Genomic DNA, 17,391 nt, shown 5'->3' on the forward strand with positions numbered 1-17,391 from the left:
GAATAACCGATCCGCCGAACTTGAAAGGGAGTTATCGGACTTGACGATGGAGCTTGCTGATATCAAGGAACAACTGAAGCAGGAGACGAATAAAACGAGACAACTGAGGTGGGAACTCGAGGAATCAAGAAAAGAAACTGAATCAATCAGGGAAGAATGGTGGAAGGCGGCAAATCAAGTGGCAAGCCTCCAAGTGATCCAGAACGATGCGATAAGAACGACTGCTCGACCCGACAAAAAAGTTCGAAGCGCGGAAGACATTTCGAAGTTCCTGGAGAGTCTTTAATTGACAAAATCTAATGATGACCATCCGCGACTCAGGTGTAAGCTTTCGGAGGGACGGCAAGAACTGAACTTTACTAGATCGGTTACTACACGGAGCAAAAAACTTCGTGCGTGGGACCCGAAGTTTAGGTCATATGGATCTCTGAAGTTTTCGGATTGAGCATCCGAACACTTTAGGTCCAGCTGCTGAGGTTTTGATCACACATCTGAAACTTCAGTTCTTACATCTGAAGTACTCCGGTTCTCACATCCGAAAAACTTCGGTTCTCACATCTGAAGTGCTTCAGATGTAAGAACTGAAGTTTCAGATGTGTGATCCAAACCTCAGCAGCTGGACCTAAAGTGTTCAGATGCTCAATCTGAAAACTTCAGAGATCCATATGACCTAAACTTCGGGTCCCACGAACGAGGTTTTTTTCTCCGTGTAGATGCGGAGCTCTACTAGATCGGTTACTAAATTCGGAGCTCTACTAGATCAGTTACTACATCCGGAGGTCTACTAGATCAGTTACTAGATCCGGAGGTCTACTAGATCAGTTACTAGATCCGGAGGTCTACTAGATCAGTTGTTGCTGGATCCGGAGCTCTACTACATCGGTTACTAGATCCGGAGCTCTTATGTGTGCCAGGAATTTGCGATTTAGACACTGGTTCCTACTGTAAAATTTCGCTAGAAACACGATGGTGCCCCTGGTTTTCTCTGAAATCAACTCCAAAGCTAAGAAAAATCTCTCAAAGTTGAGGCCGTAATAGAGGGGATATTCCACGCTACCCTGAGCCTGAGAGCCCACCTCTATATCAAGACGAACTCTCTCCGCAAAAATAGGGAGCAAGTACATTGACAGGGTTGTCGTGTTTTCAGTCTTGGAGTCCTCAAACAAAGTGGCAACCCTGCTAACGTATCTTTGCATGCAGGGTTTTTCTTGATATAGGGGTGGACTCTCAGGGTAGCGTGAGGTATCCCCTCTATTACGGCCTCGACTTTTGAGAGCTTTTTTTGAGCTTAGGAGTTGATTTCAGAGAAAACAAGTGGCACCATCGTGTTTCTCGCGAAATTTTACATAAGAGCCAGTCCTTAAATCGCAAGTCCCGCACGCATGCAAGAGCTTCATTCCTACAGCGTATGCGATTCGGAACATACAACTATATAAACTTCCCGGATATGCGTGAAGTATCCTAAAAAATGAAGGCATTCGAAAGATCGGATTGACACTGCGAAAGGCGCGTGACTAGTGGTCTGTTGCATTCGTAACTATCCCAGCTATAACATTTTCCACTAGACTTCGAAGATTTTAGACCTTCCAACCCAACTTCTGAAACGAGTTCTTTCTAAATTTAAATGGATATTTAGGCCGAAAATTACACTTCTGTAAATATCGTTAATTTCTTCCTCGACAATAGAAATTTTTTTCATCGGATTTGTTTTTATATTGATCCTTAAGAGCCCTATTAGAAGCCTGGAAAAGATAGTTGATTAACCAAACTGTTTTGGTTGATCTAACTGACAAAAAGTAAGTACCTGAACGAGCTAAATCTGAAACTTGGTACCAACACTCATGAAGGTTAGCCGTTTCTAAACAAAGCGTGACCCCTAAAAATGGCGGAGGTCCTATATCCGCTGTTTTCACAGATCAGACGGACAGGAAGGCTTAATGTAGGAGACCAAATGAAAGTCAATATCGCCAGGTTTATAATCGGCCGAGGTGCACAGACATTTTTATGACGGACAGAGGGGTGGGGGGAAGGGCGATTGAGAACTATTTTATTTTCCGCGAGGTGATAAGAAAACCAGGTCAACTGCAGTTGAAGTCAATGACGATAATACTGCCTTGCTAAGGAAAAACGCCGCATGAGAATTCGAATGTTGCCAAATTTCCACTCGACGAATATTTATTTTCGAAGAATGTTATGAATATTTTTCCTTAAAATTTTCAGACTCATTAGATACAATTGTGAGCAAAAATCTCTGAAAAATCTGGAGAAAAATATTTCTAAATTTTCCAGAAAAATTGTGATTTTCCAAGAGGAATTTGGCAACATCTGGAGGCTCATACGGTGTTTTTCCTTGGCATGGCAGAGTAATGATCGGAGTAATCATGACTGAGCACGATGAAACGAAGCTAAAAAGAAATAGAGCTACTGTTTTTCCTTGCCTCAAAAATGACTCAGGGTCGTATTTATAGTCGCTTTTGGAACAGCTCCTTTCTCAAGGAGGCACTATTTGGGTTACATTGTGGTTAAGAAAGAAGCTCTCAAAATGGCATCATTAAAATGACAATTTTTGCCAACTTCAAGTAAAATGCAGTCGTTTAACGTCGGAGATAGATTTTCGGAAGGGATTTGCCACTGCAAAAAAAACTTTCTGTTTAACGCGGTCCAATTATAAGGGAGATACAGTCATCACCCTAGTTTCGGCTGTTGACCTACCTACATGGTGGATGATGAGCTTCGGGTGACGTCATGAGCCAAACAAGTTTCACAAACTTCGGCCATTTTCGGATTATTTGCAAAACGAAACTGCCAACACGTTGTTAAACATCAACCATGTAGGTAAGTCACCGGTGGAATGCTGACGTCCTGAAAGTAAAAGCTTCCATCATGGCAAAGATACAAGTGGGGGGTCTCTTGCATGGTGTCTAGTTTTCTTGGCAAAGCTCATTTTTTGATTTTTCCTTGATTTTCCCTGATTCTCAGGAGCTCATTCCCTGAAAAGAAACCGAAGTTTCCGCCCACTTTCCCGGATTTTCTTGGGGCCCGATTGAAGATGCAATTTCGCGGGTCATTGATGCGTAGTTTCGATGCGACTGCGCATGCGCGATAATTGCCAAATGCCGACGGAGGTAGCCGAATAGCGCTCGGTCAGATTAGATCGCCAAATTTGAAAACGAAATGATCCCTGGGTGGTTGAAGAAAAGATTCCCGGTTTCCGACACAGATTCCCTGATTTCCCCCGATTTTCCCGGTTAATTTTCATTCCCCGATGCATCCCGGTTTCTCCCGGTTTTTAAAAAACCAGACACCATGGTCTCTTGTCTCTAGGAGAACCGTTTTAAGAGCAAGCTGAGAAATCGTCGTTTCCCGCACGAAGGAACGTAACTGCATTTCAATGTTGCCAAATTTCCTTGCGCAGATTGCATTTTTACCGGGAGAGTTTCGGGCGTTTCTGACCGAAAAATTCGCTGATTTTTCTTCTGATTTCACGCGAAAATCAGACCAATTTTCGACAAAAATTGCCCAGGTCTATTCTTGTTAAATATTGAACTGTTTGAGTCAATTTAGCAACCTTGGAATGGAGTTACGTTCTTTTGTCCGGGAGACGACGAAATGAAAGGGACGAAACTCACCTCCTCCGACGGTGAACGAGAAGACTTTGTTGAGGTTGGTGGTGAGGGTGTGCGAGTGGGGGAGGGGGTGGGTGGCCGACGTCACGCCCACGTTCCCGTTCTCGAAGTCCGGGTCGTCGATGTCGAAGACGATGCTCTCCTCGAAATCGGTGAAGGCTAACGAACGCGCCGTCGTCATCGTGTCGAATATCCTCCGCTCAGAAGCACTCCAACTCGCGAAATTCTCACTCCGGTTCAGAGCTCAGAGGTCACGTTCGTCCTGGCCGTGGGTGACGGTGTCTCTAATAAACTATATCTGTCGACAGAATAAACAAAAACAGATTTATTAGTCAAGGAATTAGAGCAAAAAAACATACTAGAACTAGGAAGTTCAGACAAAAAATATGGAAACATGCAGAGCTAAACAGCGTTATCAGGGTGTCCAAAGAGAAACAAGCTGCTGGTTCCAACACTACTGTGTTGGAGAGCTCGCCTTTGGGAAACTATTAACAACTATTAATGATTTTTTCTGAAATTGTATATGTATTAAATGAATCTTTACCCAATTATCAGAGGTTACATGCCGATGCAAAATGTTATGACGTAATTTCATATGACAAATTTTTCACATTACAATAAATAAAGAGAAATAAAGAGAGAGAAATGGAATTATCTTTTATGAATGTGATTTTGCGGCAAATGTTGCAATGGCTATTTTTGCCATCGCATTTTTGTTTCTGGCTTTCATCGTTGATAAGCTTTTTCTTAACTTGTCAACAATGTAATGAAACCATATGATTTAATTTTAATTTTTTTTTTTAAATCAAGTCGCCAACTTGAATTAAGGTTATACTTTGTTAAGCTGGCAGTCTGAAATTCTGAATTTTTATCGGCACAGAGTTCAAAGAAACTATAATTTAGCACGGTTTGGAGGAACGTTTCTGCCATAATTCTTACACAATACTTATGGTATACACTAAGAGCTGAAAAGGAATTCACTTGAATTTTAGCGTGGAGCTCGAGAGACCACTTCAAGCCTTTGTATGCGAGTGGCTCAATGGAGCACATCACGCCTTTGTAGGTATGGGGTGGCTCAATGGAGCACCTCGCGCACTATAAATAGCACGGAGCTCGAAAGAGCACTTCATGCATCTGTATTTTAAGGTTAAAACGAACTCTAAAGAAACTCAATGCGAGGCTCAAACGAATTCTCAAGCATTCTAAATGCGAGGCTCAAACGAATTCCCAAGCATTCTTGATGCGAGGGGCTCAAACGAATCCTAAAGCATTCTTAATATGAGGTTTAAACAAACTCTGAAAGGATCCCAATGCGAGTCTCAACCGAGCTCTCAAGCATGCAATTATTTTGAGGTTAATTAACCTTCTATGGTACCAATAACGGCAATCTTAAGGATTATCCATTAATTATGCGCAAATCTCAATCTTAGTCTTAGTAACTTAAAATTAATTGAACAAATTATTAAATCACGTCGAGGTCACCATGTTTTTTATTTTAAGAAATAATAACAATTGCAAGTACAACTGCACACAAAAACTGCATTGAAAAGATAAGAGGATGATAACATACAATTAGGTTATTTGATATAAAACCATAGCAACATGCTATGATATGCTCGGCCACTGGAAAGTGCTGCTCTCTAGTGTAGCAAACGAGGAACAATTAATCCTCAGTTGAATGAGGGAACGGAAATGTTCGACGGAGGAAAACTGTAACCCGCGAAAATTCAACTTTTAGACCTTGAAATCAATGGGATTTTGGCCGTTCCTCCGACGGCAACGAGAACCATCCATTCGTCGCCACGGACACTACCAATGCTAAAAGAAATCGATCGCAAAGAGCTCTCCCGAGTGGGCGAGCTCAAAAAGGAGGTGTTTGCATTTCGGGCATCTTGGAATTTTTTGATGACTTGATGACGTACGTGGGTACAGCTGGGTACAGCTACGTCCCCTTCACGCTGTACCGACCTACGTCATCAAGTCATCAAAAAATTCCAAGATGCCCGAAATGCAAACACCTCCTTTTTTTTCTCTATGCAGGGTGTCTACTAAAACAGGTTGGCCAAAAATCACGACTTTTACAGTACTTTTTCAGTACATTCCCAAGAAATTCAGTACCTCCTTCACATTAAATATTCAGTACTTTTTCAGTGCCTCCAATTGACGAAATTCGAAAGATTTCAAAAATTTGAATTTCTTGCTCAAATGGCGACAAAAAAGCCAAAAAAATGAAAAAATTCCGGACCTTTTTGCGGAATTTCCGTGCTTTTTCCGTACGTCCGGACCGCCCTAAAAAATCAGCACTTTTTCCGTACTTTCCGGACCGTGGTTATATATTGAAAATATTTGGATGAGAGCCGATACGCTGCGCTGAAAAAAAAATTACGGGGTATAAAGACATACCGTCCGTTCCGGGCTCAGATGCCGAGAGTTACGGGTGCCAGAACCGTAGCTTCGATTGCTCCGGTGCTGAGCCCGGAACGCGGACGGTATGTCTATATAACGGAGGTTTCAGCTGTTAAGCCGCAGCCTTGAGAATTTCCTGACTCTTCAAATTGTTTTCCAATTCCCTGACTTTTATAGGTGATTCAAGTTTTCCCTGATCTCCACGAGTACTCCCTCTTATAAATATGCATATTTTGGATACTAAATTTCTCTCCAAAGATCATTTTCCTTCATCATTGGAAAGAGCAGAGCTGCGAGTATTCAAAAACTCTTTAATGAATTTGGGCACCCCTGCTCTGACTAGTAAAAATTCGTTTTTCTGAACTTGGGGGAAAATTTTTTTTCGAGTGAAAATTGATAATGTATGGATCATAAACTACACTTAGTATAATTGAAAAAAAAAATTTAAGTCACTTTGACAGCGTCGTAAACTGTGTAAGTACTCTAATAGGTATTTTCTGACCTATAAAATGCTGATTTCAATAGCGTTTTGAACCTCTCCTGTATCATAAAATTGGCACTCAGAGTTCTTGCCTGTGCCACTTTTTAGAAAACTCCATGAGCACTGTAGCCCTCAAATTACAATTTTTTTTCCGAGCCATCCTGATTCATTCTACACAAGGTAGCAGCTGGATATCTATTTTTCATAAAAATAGATCGGTTTCTCCTAAAAACCTTCATTTTAAAAAAATCGCACCAGTTAGCACAAGTGGAGACAACTTTAGGTTACCTCTCTACATATTCTAGAGAAGTTACTTAAATATGCCGTGCTTTGGTTCGCGCTTTTCTTCAAGAATTAAAACTAATAAAGTCCTAGTAGTTGTTTAAAATGACGGCATTTGACAATTCTAGCTATTCATCAGGCTGCAATCGTCTCAAAATTTTTTGAGGCACCACTGAAAACCTGCTCAAGGAGTTTCTATGGATCTTTAAGAAGGCAACAATAGCAACATGTTTGGTTCTTCCTGCCTTTTAGAATCTTTTTCGTTTGTACGTGTTTTCTTTAAAAATACTATATGTATTTTAGCCGTGGAAAGTCCCTCAAGATGCAGCCAAAAATGTTCTGAGGCATTTGGCACCTCCAGAGACCCTTTTAATTGGCGTGCGGTAGGTTTAGAGATAGGACAAGCTGTATCGTTTGTAATCGAGAAGGGCAGTATTACGCAAATTATCCTCCCCTACTCAAGGAGGCTCCTCGGAGAATAGTTAAGATTTCGATCTTATACAACCCTTTTTTTACAGTATTTTACGGATGAAATCTGGTGAAAGGTCTTGATTAAGTGTGGTCTTACTTTAGGTCTCTTCTCTCTACTATTTTTGAGCATTGGATGACGGCTCCTTGCGCTTACCTCCTGATTTTGCAACTCTTTATTAAAACTACAGAGAAAAGTCAGGGAACAGAGAGGGGATTTTGAAATTGATTAAACTTGCAACCCTGCGAATGCATTCCGACCGGTTCGGGAGTTGAAATTGTCGTATCCTGCATTTTAGTGTAGCTAGAGTCTGAAAATCAAGTCATTTCAATTTTTAACTTTTAGTTTTTTACTGACCTCCTCAGTGAAACGTTCGGTAACCTTTACTCGATTCTCCCCGGAGAAAAAAATTCTGATATTGGCATTTAGATAAATGCAAAAGAAAGAATGTAGCCCCCCCCCCCTCCCTCATCTTGCCATCAGATCTGATTAATTGAAAACGGGAGTGAAGAATTAAGTTCGCCTTCAACTCTGAAGATACAAGCGGCTCAGAAGTTGAAACAGTGTATCCCGTATATTCGCACATTCTATATACATTCTCCGCCTCTGTTTAAGTATTGTTGAAAGAAGGGCAAAAGCATACGTTTAAACAAGACCAAAGATTCTGATTGTTCTAGTATAACTGTTGAGAGCGCATGATGCTGGGACATGTGATGAGGGGGGGGGGGAGATGATTATATAGATGTATTTTTCGGAGTCTAATAATCTTTTCAAAAATACCGTCAGGAAGGAGGAGAAGTTTCCGTCAGGTAGTACAGAGCCACATGTATACAGGGTGTTCCAAAAGTCCTGCTCCCCCCCTTCTAACTTTTGACTTTAATAATCAGAGCAGAGATGTCCCGAACTTTGTAAGGAGTTTTTAATACATGGTGTTTCAAAAGTCCGGCTCCCCCCCCCCCCTCTAACTTTTGAACGGTCACAGATAGAAAAACGAAACTTTGGGAATGTCTCTATCTCAAAGAGGACGATATTTTAGGGGGGGGGGGGGTCAACATTTTTGCCTCTCTCTCAGGAAGGGCGGGGGGCCCCCAACTCTCTTTTTTTCAAATGGTAACTCCTATCTGGTGATACATCATTGAAAAGCGCATTAAAAATTAAGAATTTTGGCGCAAACCGCAGATCAATATCTTGATTTCTATCCGAGTTGTGATAGGTCAATGGTCAAATTTGACCTATTTTCAAAAAATCATAACTCCGGCTCAAATTATCGTAAAGAAAAAAATAAAACGGGAAAATTTACCAAATTGTGTTCGCTTTTAAGAAAAAATCACAGAAATCACTTCGAACTAATTTTAAAGGGGGGGGGGGAGGTCGGACCCCCAAATACGTCAATTCATAGGTCATTCGATTTCCCACGGAATGAGCCAATTTCCCCTAACTTTGCCTCAACATTATCTCAGTAAGGTCAAAATCAGTTCAACATTAAGTTTGCAAGTCCCCAAATTTCGGGATAAGTTCAAATAAACGAAATTTAAACGGTCCAATTTAATCACCTTAAATTTCGTTTATTTGAACTCATCCCAAAATTTGGGGAAATTGGCTCATTCCGTGGGAAAATCGAATGACCTATAAATTGACGTATTTGGGGGTCCGACCTCCCCCCCCCCCTTTAAAATTAGTTCGAAGTGATTTCTGTGATTTTTTCTTAAAAGCGAACACAATTTGGTAAATTTTCCCGTTTTATTTTTTTCTTTACGATAATTTGAGCCGGAGTTATGATTTTTTGAAAATAGGTCAAATTTGACCATTGACCTATCACAACTCGGATAGAAATCAAGATATTGATCTGCGGTTTGCGCCAAAATTCTTAATTTTTAATGCGCTTTTCAATGATGTATCACAAGATAGGGATTACTTACTTACTTACTAATGGCGCTACAGCCCGGGGTGGGCTTTGGCCTCCAAGGTGACGCGTCTCCATCCTATTCTGTCCATGACAAGATAGGGGTTACCATTTGAAAAAAAAAAGTTGGGGCCCCCCGCCCTTCCTGAGGGAGGGGCAAAAATGTTAACCCCCCATCCTAAAATATCACCCTCTTGGAGATAGAGACATTCCCAAAGTTTCGTTTTTCTATCTGTGACCGTTCAAAAGTTAGAGGGGGGGGGGGGAGCGGGACTTGTGGAACACCATGTTCCTTAAAAAGTTCGGGGCACGTCTGCTTTAATTATTAGAGTCCTTTCTACAAAAAGATTTATCCAAAGACACCGTAAAATGGGGAGGGGGGGGGGGTTCACGGAGCCGAAGATGCCGCGCAAGAAACGGTTACCTCTCCTGTTTTAGAGAAAACAATTTTAAAATTAAAACTGAAGCGGTCGAAAATATTGTAAGGCAAAATCCGGCATTATCAGACAAGATTCTAAAAGTGAGGGTGGCAATCAAGAATGCAAAACTCATGCGTGAGAAGTAACTGCGGCGAGTTCATTAGTATGAGGATGAGGGAGTCAGAGAGAAACGGAATGGGCAGGGAGCGAACGGAAATCTGAGGGGCGCGAGCGATGCGATCGACGGACGAAGGTGACAGAGTTGACACTCGATCGAAAAGGTATCCGTGATCGAGGGAAAACAAAATCAATATAAGGAAAACAAAGTGAATGAGGATAAGAGAAGCCGGCAAGCGTGGACCAGGAGGGGGGACCGGGTGTGAGTGAGCCGACTTGCCCGGAACTCCGGATAATAAGGTGCCGTTTCACCTAGGTTTCGGTTCACGCGACGGCACTGTTACTCTTCTCACAACAAAACCAGTCCAACGCAATCAGTCAAAAAGGTGTAAAATGTACGCCCGACTGAAAGAGAATGTGAGACAGACTTCAGGAAGGGAAGCTATGAAGGGAGATAACAGACGCGGCAAGGAAGGCCGGCCGGCGCGGGCGGGCGGCGGCGCGAAGCAGGTACGCAAGTACGCAACGCAGTATGGCCGATGGCGGTATTGATGTCCGAATCATCTAGCTGACATCCATCGATATTATTTTCACCCGAAGCGGGATCAATGATTCCCGGATAAGGTTGATAAGCTACGTAATGGAAACGAGGGTTCCCGGGAAAATTTTTCGGGAAAGTCTCTCATCCCGTCCCCGCCGTCATCCGCCTCTTTGGTTTCGTTCCACGCGAGGAGGCACTGTAACTCTTCTCACAACAAAACGATTCCAAACGGTCAAAAAGGTATAAAATGATCCCACGATTGAAGGCTGAATGAGAATGTGAGGCGGACTCCAGGAAAGGACGCTTTGAGGGGAGATAAGAAACGCGGTCGGTCGGTGGCCGGCCGGCGTGCCATGGTGCCCATGGCGCAAGCATGCCATGGAGTATGGCGGTATTGAAATCAGAATCATCTCACATCCATCAATATTATTCTCATGCATCCGATACAAAGACATAAAGACGGAGCGCTCGTATCTAAAAGCACGGGGAAAAAGTGAAGCTAGGTTCGACGCTGCGCGCTTGTGTGAGTGTGTAAATGAGCGCGGGAATCCATGGCGGCAAACGGAAATTTGATTTGAACTTGTCCTCTTGATTTTTGCATATTTCTTCTTCGAAACGTATTTTAAATTCCTAAAACGAATATACTAAGAAAGTTCGGTCTGCGTCCTAACATAATACACCTACTTTTGCTCGGTAACAGGCAGTAATCTCAGATAAAGTTAGTTTTTCTTCTGCTTATGGTGGTTCTGCAGGTTCAAACAGGCCGTTACAGTTCTAGATCAACGTTACTCCCAAATGAAATTAATCGGTCGACGACGGACGGAAACTAACCTAGAGTTAAAAAAATATGAGTTTGTACCTGGATTTGGGCAAAAATCAACCTAAAATACTTTGTTTCCGCAATTATTTTATTCAGTTCCCGCCCTACATTTGAATTCAAACTTGTCCCAATTTCGCCGCCAATCCTCTAGCCAATAGTAGAGGTGATTGAAAAGAAGCTCTAGAAGCTTCATTTTTTGCTTTTAGCCCTCCGTCTTTATGTCTTTGATCCGATACGAGACGGGATCGAAGATTCCCGAGTAAGTTACGTAACGGGAACGACGGTTCCCGAGAAAATTTCCCGTTCCCGAAAAATTCCCGAAAACTCCCACGGGAATCCTCATAAGGTTGCTTCAATCGTAGGAGACGATTGACAATTATTTAAATTCGAATTATTCGTCAATTGTCATGGCACGATTGACGATTAATTTGCTGCTAGGTTAGTTGCCGGTTTAAAAACCCCGATTTATTCGTCAATCGTCATGCGGCGATTGATCAACTTATTTCCTTTCACATTAGTTGCCAAATTTAAGAATTCGAATTATTCGTCAATTGTCTTGGGACAATTGACGATTTATTTTTTTCGAATTAGTTGCCGATTTTCTCACTCGATTTATTCGTCAATTGCCGGGGGGCGATTGATTAAATTATTTGTCTCCGGATTAGTTGCCAACTTTAATACCCAAATTATTCGGTCAATCGAAATGTTAGTCGATTTAATTGCGTCAATTTTTCGCCCAACTCTGCCTCCGTTGCACGCCGGCACCACACGTCAGCCTTGCCGAGTTTTCCAGAATTTTTTCCTGTAAAGCGAGTGTCTAGGGTTCTGAATACGAGATTTGTGCGCTAGTTCAACATGAGGGGATCTAAATATTAACACCTTATCTGCTCTTAGTGGCGGATTCAGGGGGAGGGGGGGCATAATGGCACCCCCCCCCCCCCTGGTCGAAAAAGGTAAAAAAAAAGGAGGATAGAGGATTGCTTGGGAGGTAGGGGAAGAAAAATTGCTCCTAGAAATTTACTGAAATGGTTTGTTTCCAAGAAACATTGTTTACTCTAATGATCCTATGCATTTTTGTCCATTTTTTATTAATACTGGACACCAAAGAAATGAGGGGCTTGGAAGACAAGTGTGGTGATATGGGATAAATGGCAACGTTGCGGCTTGGAGGGCAACAAGGCAGGAGCCACAACACCACCTAGCCTTATTTTCAGCGGAGAAGAGAGATAGCGGCGGCCTGATCGTGCGCGAGGGAGGGAGACATGCAGTCACTGGCGCAAGTCAAACTACCCCTGTCTTCCCTCCCCCACCGACAGGCGCAGCCAGGCAACCCGGCCGAGCTCCACACAAAGGCCGGGGCCTGAATCTCGACCGGTGACTTTTTTTTATGGAGCCATTATCACCGCCCGCTTTACCGAAGGTTCACGCTCCAGAACCACAGGGGGCTTTAGGCTCTCGGCAAAATGCGGGGGCCACAAGAGTCAGCCAAGAGTGTCCAACCAGGAACAGCGCTCTCGCGGGGCCCCCAAATCAGCCAAACTGACCAGGGGCTACCTTGCTTGACCAGCGACAAAGCCGCAACAAGTTGCAACACCCTATCGCAGCATCCCCTTCTCTGACCCAGATCCACCAATGGGCCAACTTTGGGGGTTGGCCGACGAAAAGTGGAAAAGGAACCAAGGATGGGTCCGGGAGCTCCTAGAGGAACGAGAGGAGAGGCACTCAGATTTTAGCCTTCGAGAGGCATCGAGCTCTTTTTCCCCATTTTTCCATTTTTGGACTTCATTTTTTTTCATCGAGCCACTTTCCGGTTTGTGAGATTTTCGGACATTTTTTTTTGCTCTCCATATATTTTTCTGTTCGTGTTCACTGTTATTGCCATTTTTTTTTGCCCTTCATATATTTTTCTGCTCGTGTTCGCTGTTATTGACATTTTTGCCTTCATATATTTTTCTGTTCGTGGTTGCTGCTATTGACATTTTTTTGCCGTCATATATTTTCTGTTCGTGTTTATTGTTATTGACATTTTTTTTCTCGCTCTTACGTTATATTATACATTCCATTCCGAGTCCAGCTCCGATTTTTTTCTTTCTTTCCTCTCATCTCACATACCGGGACTCGCTTTCCACAATTTGGTGTCAGGTGTGGGGTGACTAAATTAGAAAGTCACCCAGAGGCGAGCCCCGTGCCTCCCTGCGCCCGTGCAACCGCGCCGCGATTTCGCGAACCGCACGGAAACGCTCCAGTTTATTTCTTCGTGAGAGGATAGGACGGAACCAGCCAGCCAGACCATCCAGCCAACCAGCCAACCAGACCATCCAGCCAACCGATCAACCGGAATAACCAGGGAAGGAAGCCAAGCCGCTCTGGCGATCTCCCAACCTCAGCAACGCCGACCTCCACCCCAGGCGACCGTCAGGATGGGGCTACAACTTTGGTGGCAACTCATCGTAAGATAAAATTTTAAAGAGATAAATTTTCTCCCCTCTGTCACCTCAGAAATTCTTCTTTTTTTTGTTGTTTGGTCTGTAGACGGAATCTCTGATTTTTTTTTTCTCTTTTCTCAACTGTTCCTAAGTGCTGAGTTTTTTTTCTCTTTTCTTTTTTTTTCTTCTCGTTGCGTCTCACAGGTCTCTCTTACATTTTCTTGTTTCTTTTCTCTTTTCCTTTTTCTTTTCTTCCCTTTTAAGTCAATGTGTCGATCCTGCGGGAAGATTAGAGCCGAAAAGCGCGAACACAAGCTCCGGGCTTTAGAGCTAGCCGCGCAAATAGCTCGCTCACTCTTTGAGCTAGGGAAGGAAGCCGAAGCGAGTGGTAGTTTTCTCCTACAACAGTCTGCGGAGAGAAGCGGAGAGAGAATTCTCAGGCGGCTACAGAGCGCGCTGAAAATCGAGAATTAGTTGCATATGTGTGAATTAAAAATTTTGTCTGAAATCGAGAATTAGTTGCATATGTGTGAATTAAAAATTTTGTCTGAAAATCGAGAATTAGTTGCATATGTGTGAATTAAAAATTTTGTCTGAAATCGAGAATTAGTTGCATATGTGAATAAAATTTTGTCGAAAATCGAGATTAGTTGCATATGTGTGAATTAAAAATTTTGTCTGAAAATCGAGAATTAGTTGCATATGTGTGAATTAAAATTTTGTCTGAAAATCGAGAATTAGTCAAGGAAGTAACTCTTTCAAAGCTCTCTGAGCCGCGAGAATTAAGTTTCCGCCTGGCACACTTGAAGCTGCGATCGAGCACTTCCTCCTCCAAGGGTCCCTGCATAAAATTTAAAGCTCTCTGAGCCGCAAGAATCCGAGATTCTCGCCTGGCACACTTGAAGCTGCAAATTTAGCACACCTAATCGGATAGTCAGGAGTAACTCTTTCAAAGCTCTCTGAGCCGCGAGAATTAAGTTTCCGCCTGGCACACTTGAAGCTGCGATCGAGCACTTCCTCCTCCAAGGGTCCCTGCATAAAATTTAAAGCTCTCTGAGCCGCAAGAATCCGAGATTCTTGCCTGGCACACTTGAAGCTGCAAATTTAGCACACCTGGGTTACTGTCCCCCTTCGGAGCTCTCTGAGCCGTAAGAATTAAATTTCTTGCCTGGCACACTTGAAGCTACGATTGGGACATTACTCGGAGCAGAGGGGTTTCTCCCAACCTCAAAGTAGCGTGGAATCCCAGGGGAAACTGGACTGAGCCCTGTCAACTCGAACCTTTCGAATTTTTTTTTTCTCTCCTCTCTTTTTCCTGTATATTTTTTTTTTCTCTTTTTCTGTTCTTTTCCCTCGTCACGCGAAACCTTCCAAGACGGCGCTGACGATCGACCAATACCCCCCAAATTGGGGTATAACCCCAAGAGAAAACTTCGCTAATCCCCTGTGGGACGCCTTGCAAATAGCCGAGGAGCTCGCGGAGCTAAAAGAGTCAATAGAGAAAACCTTAAGAGCCATCGGGTGGAAACCGAAGAAGAGAGCAAGAGCGAATAAGCGTATCCGAAAGAACAGAAAATTAAAACGATTACGTGAGCTCCTAGAAGTAAAGTCAGAATAGGCCCTTGTTTTTTTTGTGTGTGTGTGTGTGTGTGTTACATTTTTTTTTTCTCTCTCCTTCCGGAGCCCAGAACACGATCTCGAAAGTACCAACAAAGGGCCACCTCCGACGTCGCCAAATCACCGCTCTTTAGCCTTACGGGGTTTTCTCTCTCCGTTAGATTTAGATCGAACTGCCTATAGCAATTTTGTGTTTATTTACTGCCTATAGAAATTTTGTGTTTATTTCCTTTTTTTTTTCTCTCTTATCACACCGAAAAAAAAAAAAATTTTTTTTTTTCCTCGACTTGATCGCTGTTGCGATAGTGATTTTTTTTTTCTCTTTTCTCTCTCTTTCTCGCAAATGGAGTCTGAGTCAGAAAGGCAAGACGAATCACACGATAATTTTGAACGGAAAAACCCATCAGCTCCCGAAATGTCATCGTCAGACAGTGAGTCTGAAGGGTCAGGAGAACAAGCGGGATCCCTATCCCTAAGTCTAGCCATTAAGGCCCTAACTAAGTTCGATGGGAAAGAGTCTGTCCAGGAGTGGATCTACGGAATAGACGATTTGAGAAAATGCCTCCGGGCGAAGGACAAGGCCGCTTTCTTTAAAATAGTGAGAACATTTGTAAGGGGAGAAGCGAGCGAAGTAATCCGGGGAAGCGACGAAGATTGGGCTTCTACAAGGAAGACACTCTTCGAAATTTACGGAGAAAAGCGAACGCTAACCGAGATAGAGCGTTGTCTGGCAGAGTCGCGCCAGGACAACGGGGAGTCGGTTGACGCATACGCCACACGCGTTCGCCAGTTAGGAATCAAATATTTGGCATTGCTAAAGAAAACATACACCTCGGTCGACAGGAAAATGATAATGGACAGAGTAAAGGACAACTTCGTCCGCGGCTTAAATGTTAGAATCTATCAGGCGGTGGTAAATTCAAAGTTCACGGATTTGTCGGAGGCACAGGCCACCGCATCGCGGATAGAACGCGATTTCATGGCCCGAGCCGATCTCTACGGCCATAACTCGATGAGTAGAAGGATGGGCGAACTGAGACTTAGAGAGACATATTCCGCCCCTGCGGATAATTTTTCTTCCAGACAAAGACGCCTTACAAATAAAGACCACGAAGGGTTAGACGCCGGGAGAGCTTCGGGCGACGTCCGTCCCCTCCCGGGTAGGGGTCGCGTAAAGCCGGGGATCACTCGGGATCCCGATGACATGAGGTGCTATGCTTGCAATGAGTATGGACATATAGCCACTTTTTGCAGGAACAGAGGGCGCAATCAGCCGCCTAGAGACGCCCGGGTGAGCAACCAGGTGGTTAGGCAAACCGCCGAACAGGGTCCGCCCGACGGTAGGCCGCATGGGAGCGGGCAGGGACCACTTAACGGGACTCGTTCCCGAAACAACTCAGAGGTTCCTTGCTCGTACTGCGGGAAGCTATACCACGGAATCGAAACGTGTTATACGAGGCGGAATGCACTTAATCGCGCAGCGAGAGAAGGAAGAGAGCCACACAGAGGGTTCGAAAACCCCGAGCAAAAAAATTGGAGAGGTGAAAGAAACAATGACCCACCCGCGGGCCAAAGGTCGGGAAACGCCAGAGCTCCGCCCGGAACCGCGCCGGCTGGGGGAGCAATGTTTACTCGGCAGTAAAAACCGGCGAGAAAGAATGTGGAAAAGAATGTGAAAAACAGGAATCAGTTGTGCTGACCCTGGGGGGATTGATGGAGGACACCACGGTCACACTCCTCGATACAGGGAGTCAAATATCCGCAGTGAAAGAATCCCATGTAGCGCCCGACACCCCGGTTGATCTGTTAGACATAAAGCGCATAACTGGCATAAATGAACATCCGATCCACACACTCGGGAAGGTTAAATTGCCCTTGAGTATAAATGGGTTAGAAGTGAAAGTAGATTTTGAGATAGTGCCCAATGCATTTAGGATACGGGAAGGGTGCAACGCGATTTTAGGAGCAGATTTATTGAGGGCTCTCCAAGCAAAGATCGATTACGAGAACAACACATGTATATTAATGGGCGAGCCCTTTCCCATTGTGAGCCCCGAGGATTGGGGACAAGAGGTGACATTGCCTCCCTTTTCAGAAAACCGGGTTTTTGTGGAGACCAAGTCCGACCGGGAAGGGATCATAGAGGCCATGAATTTAAATGAGTTCGTAGCGACCGCGCATTGTTTTGTTCAACCCCGGCACGGGCGAGCTGAGATTTTAGTCGCCAATGTGAGTGACGAACCTCAAAAGATAAGGTTACCATCCCTGCCAGTGGTGGAAGGTG

The 17,391-nt window shown here is 43.8% G+C and overlaps 1 protein-coding gene across 2 annotated transcripts in view; it reads right to left on the reverse strand.

Moving 5' to 3' along the window:
- Pino (protein pinocchio) overlaps positions 1 to 17,391 on the reverse strand; it is a 329,206-nt gene that overhangs the window by 253,282 nt on the left and 58,533 nt on the right. For both annotated transcript variants that reach the window (XM_019040487.2, XM_019040488.2), the window contains exon 2: positions 3,630 to 3,924. In XM_019040487.2, the coding sequence (XP_018896032.2) occupies positions 3,630 to 3,807 (178 nt within the window). In that variant the 5' untranslated portion in view covers positions 3,808 to 3,924. The remainder of the gene's footprint in view (positions 1 to 3,629; positions 3,925 to 17,391) is intronic.

This window comes from Bemisia tabaci, chromosome 10, assembly GCF_918797505.1.
Source record: "Bemisia tabaci chromosome 10, PGI_BMITA_v3".
Lineage (NCBI taxonomy): Eukaryota > Metazoa > Arthropoda > Insecta > Hemiptera > Aleyrodidae > Bemisia > Bemisia tabaci.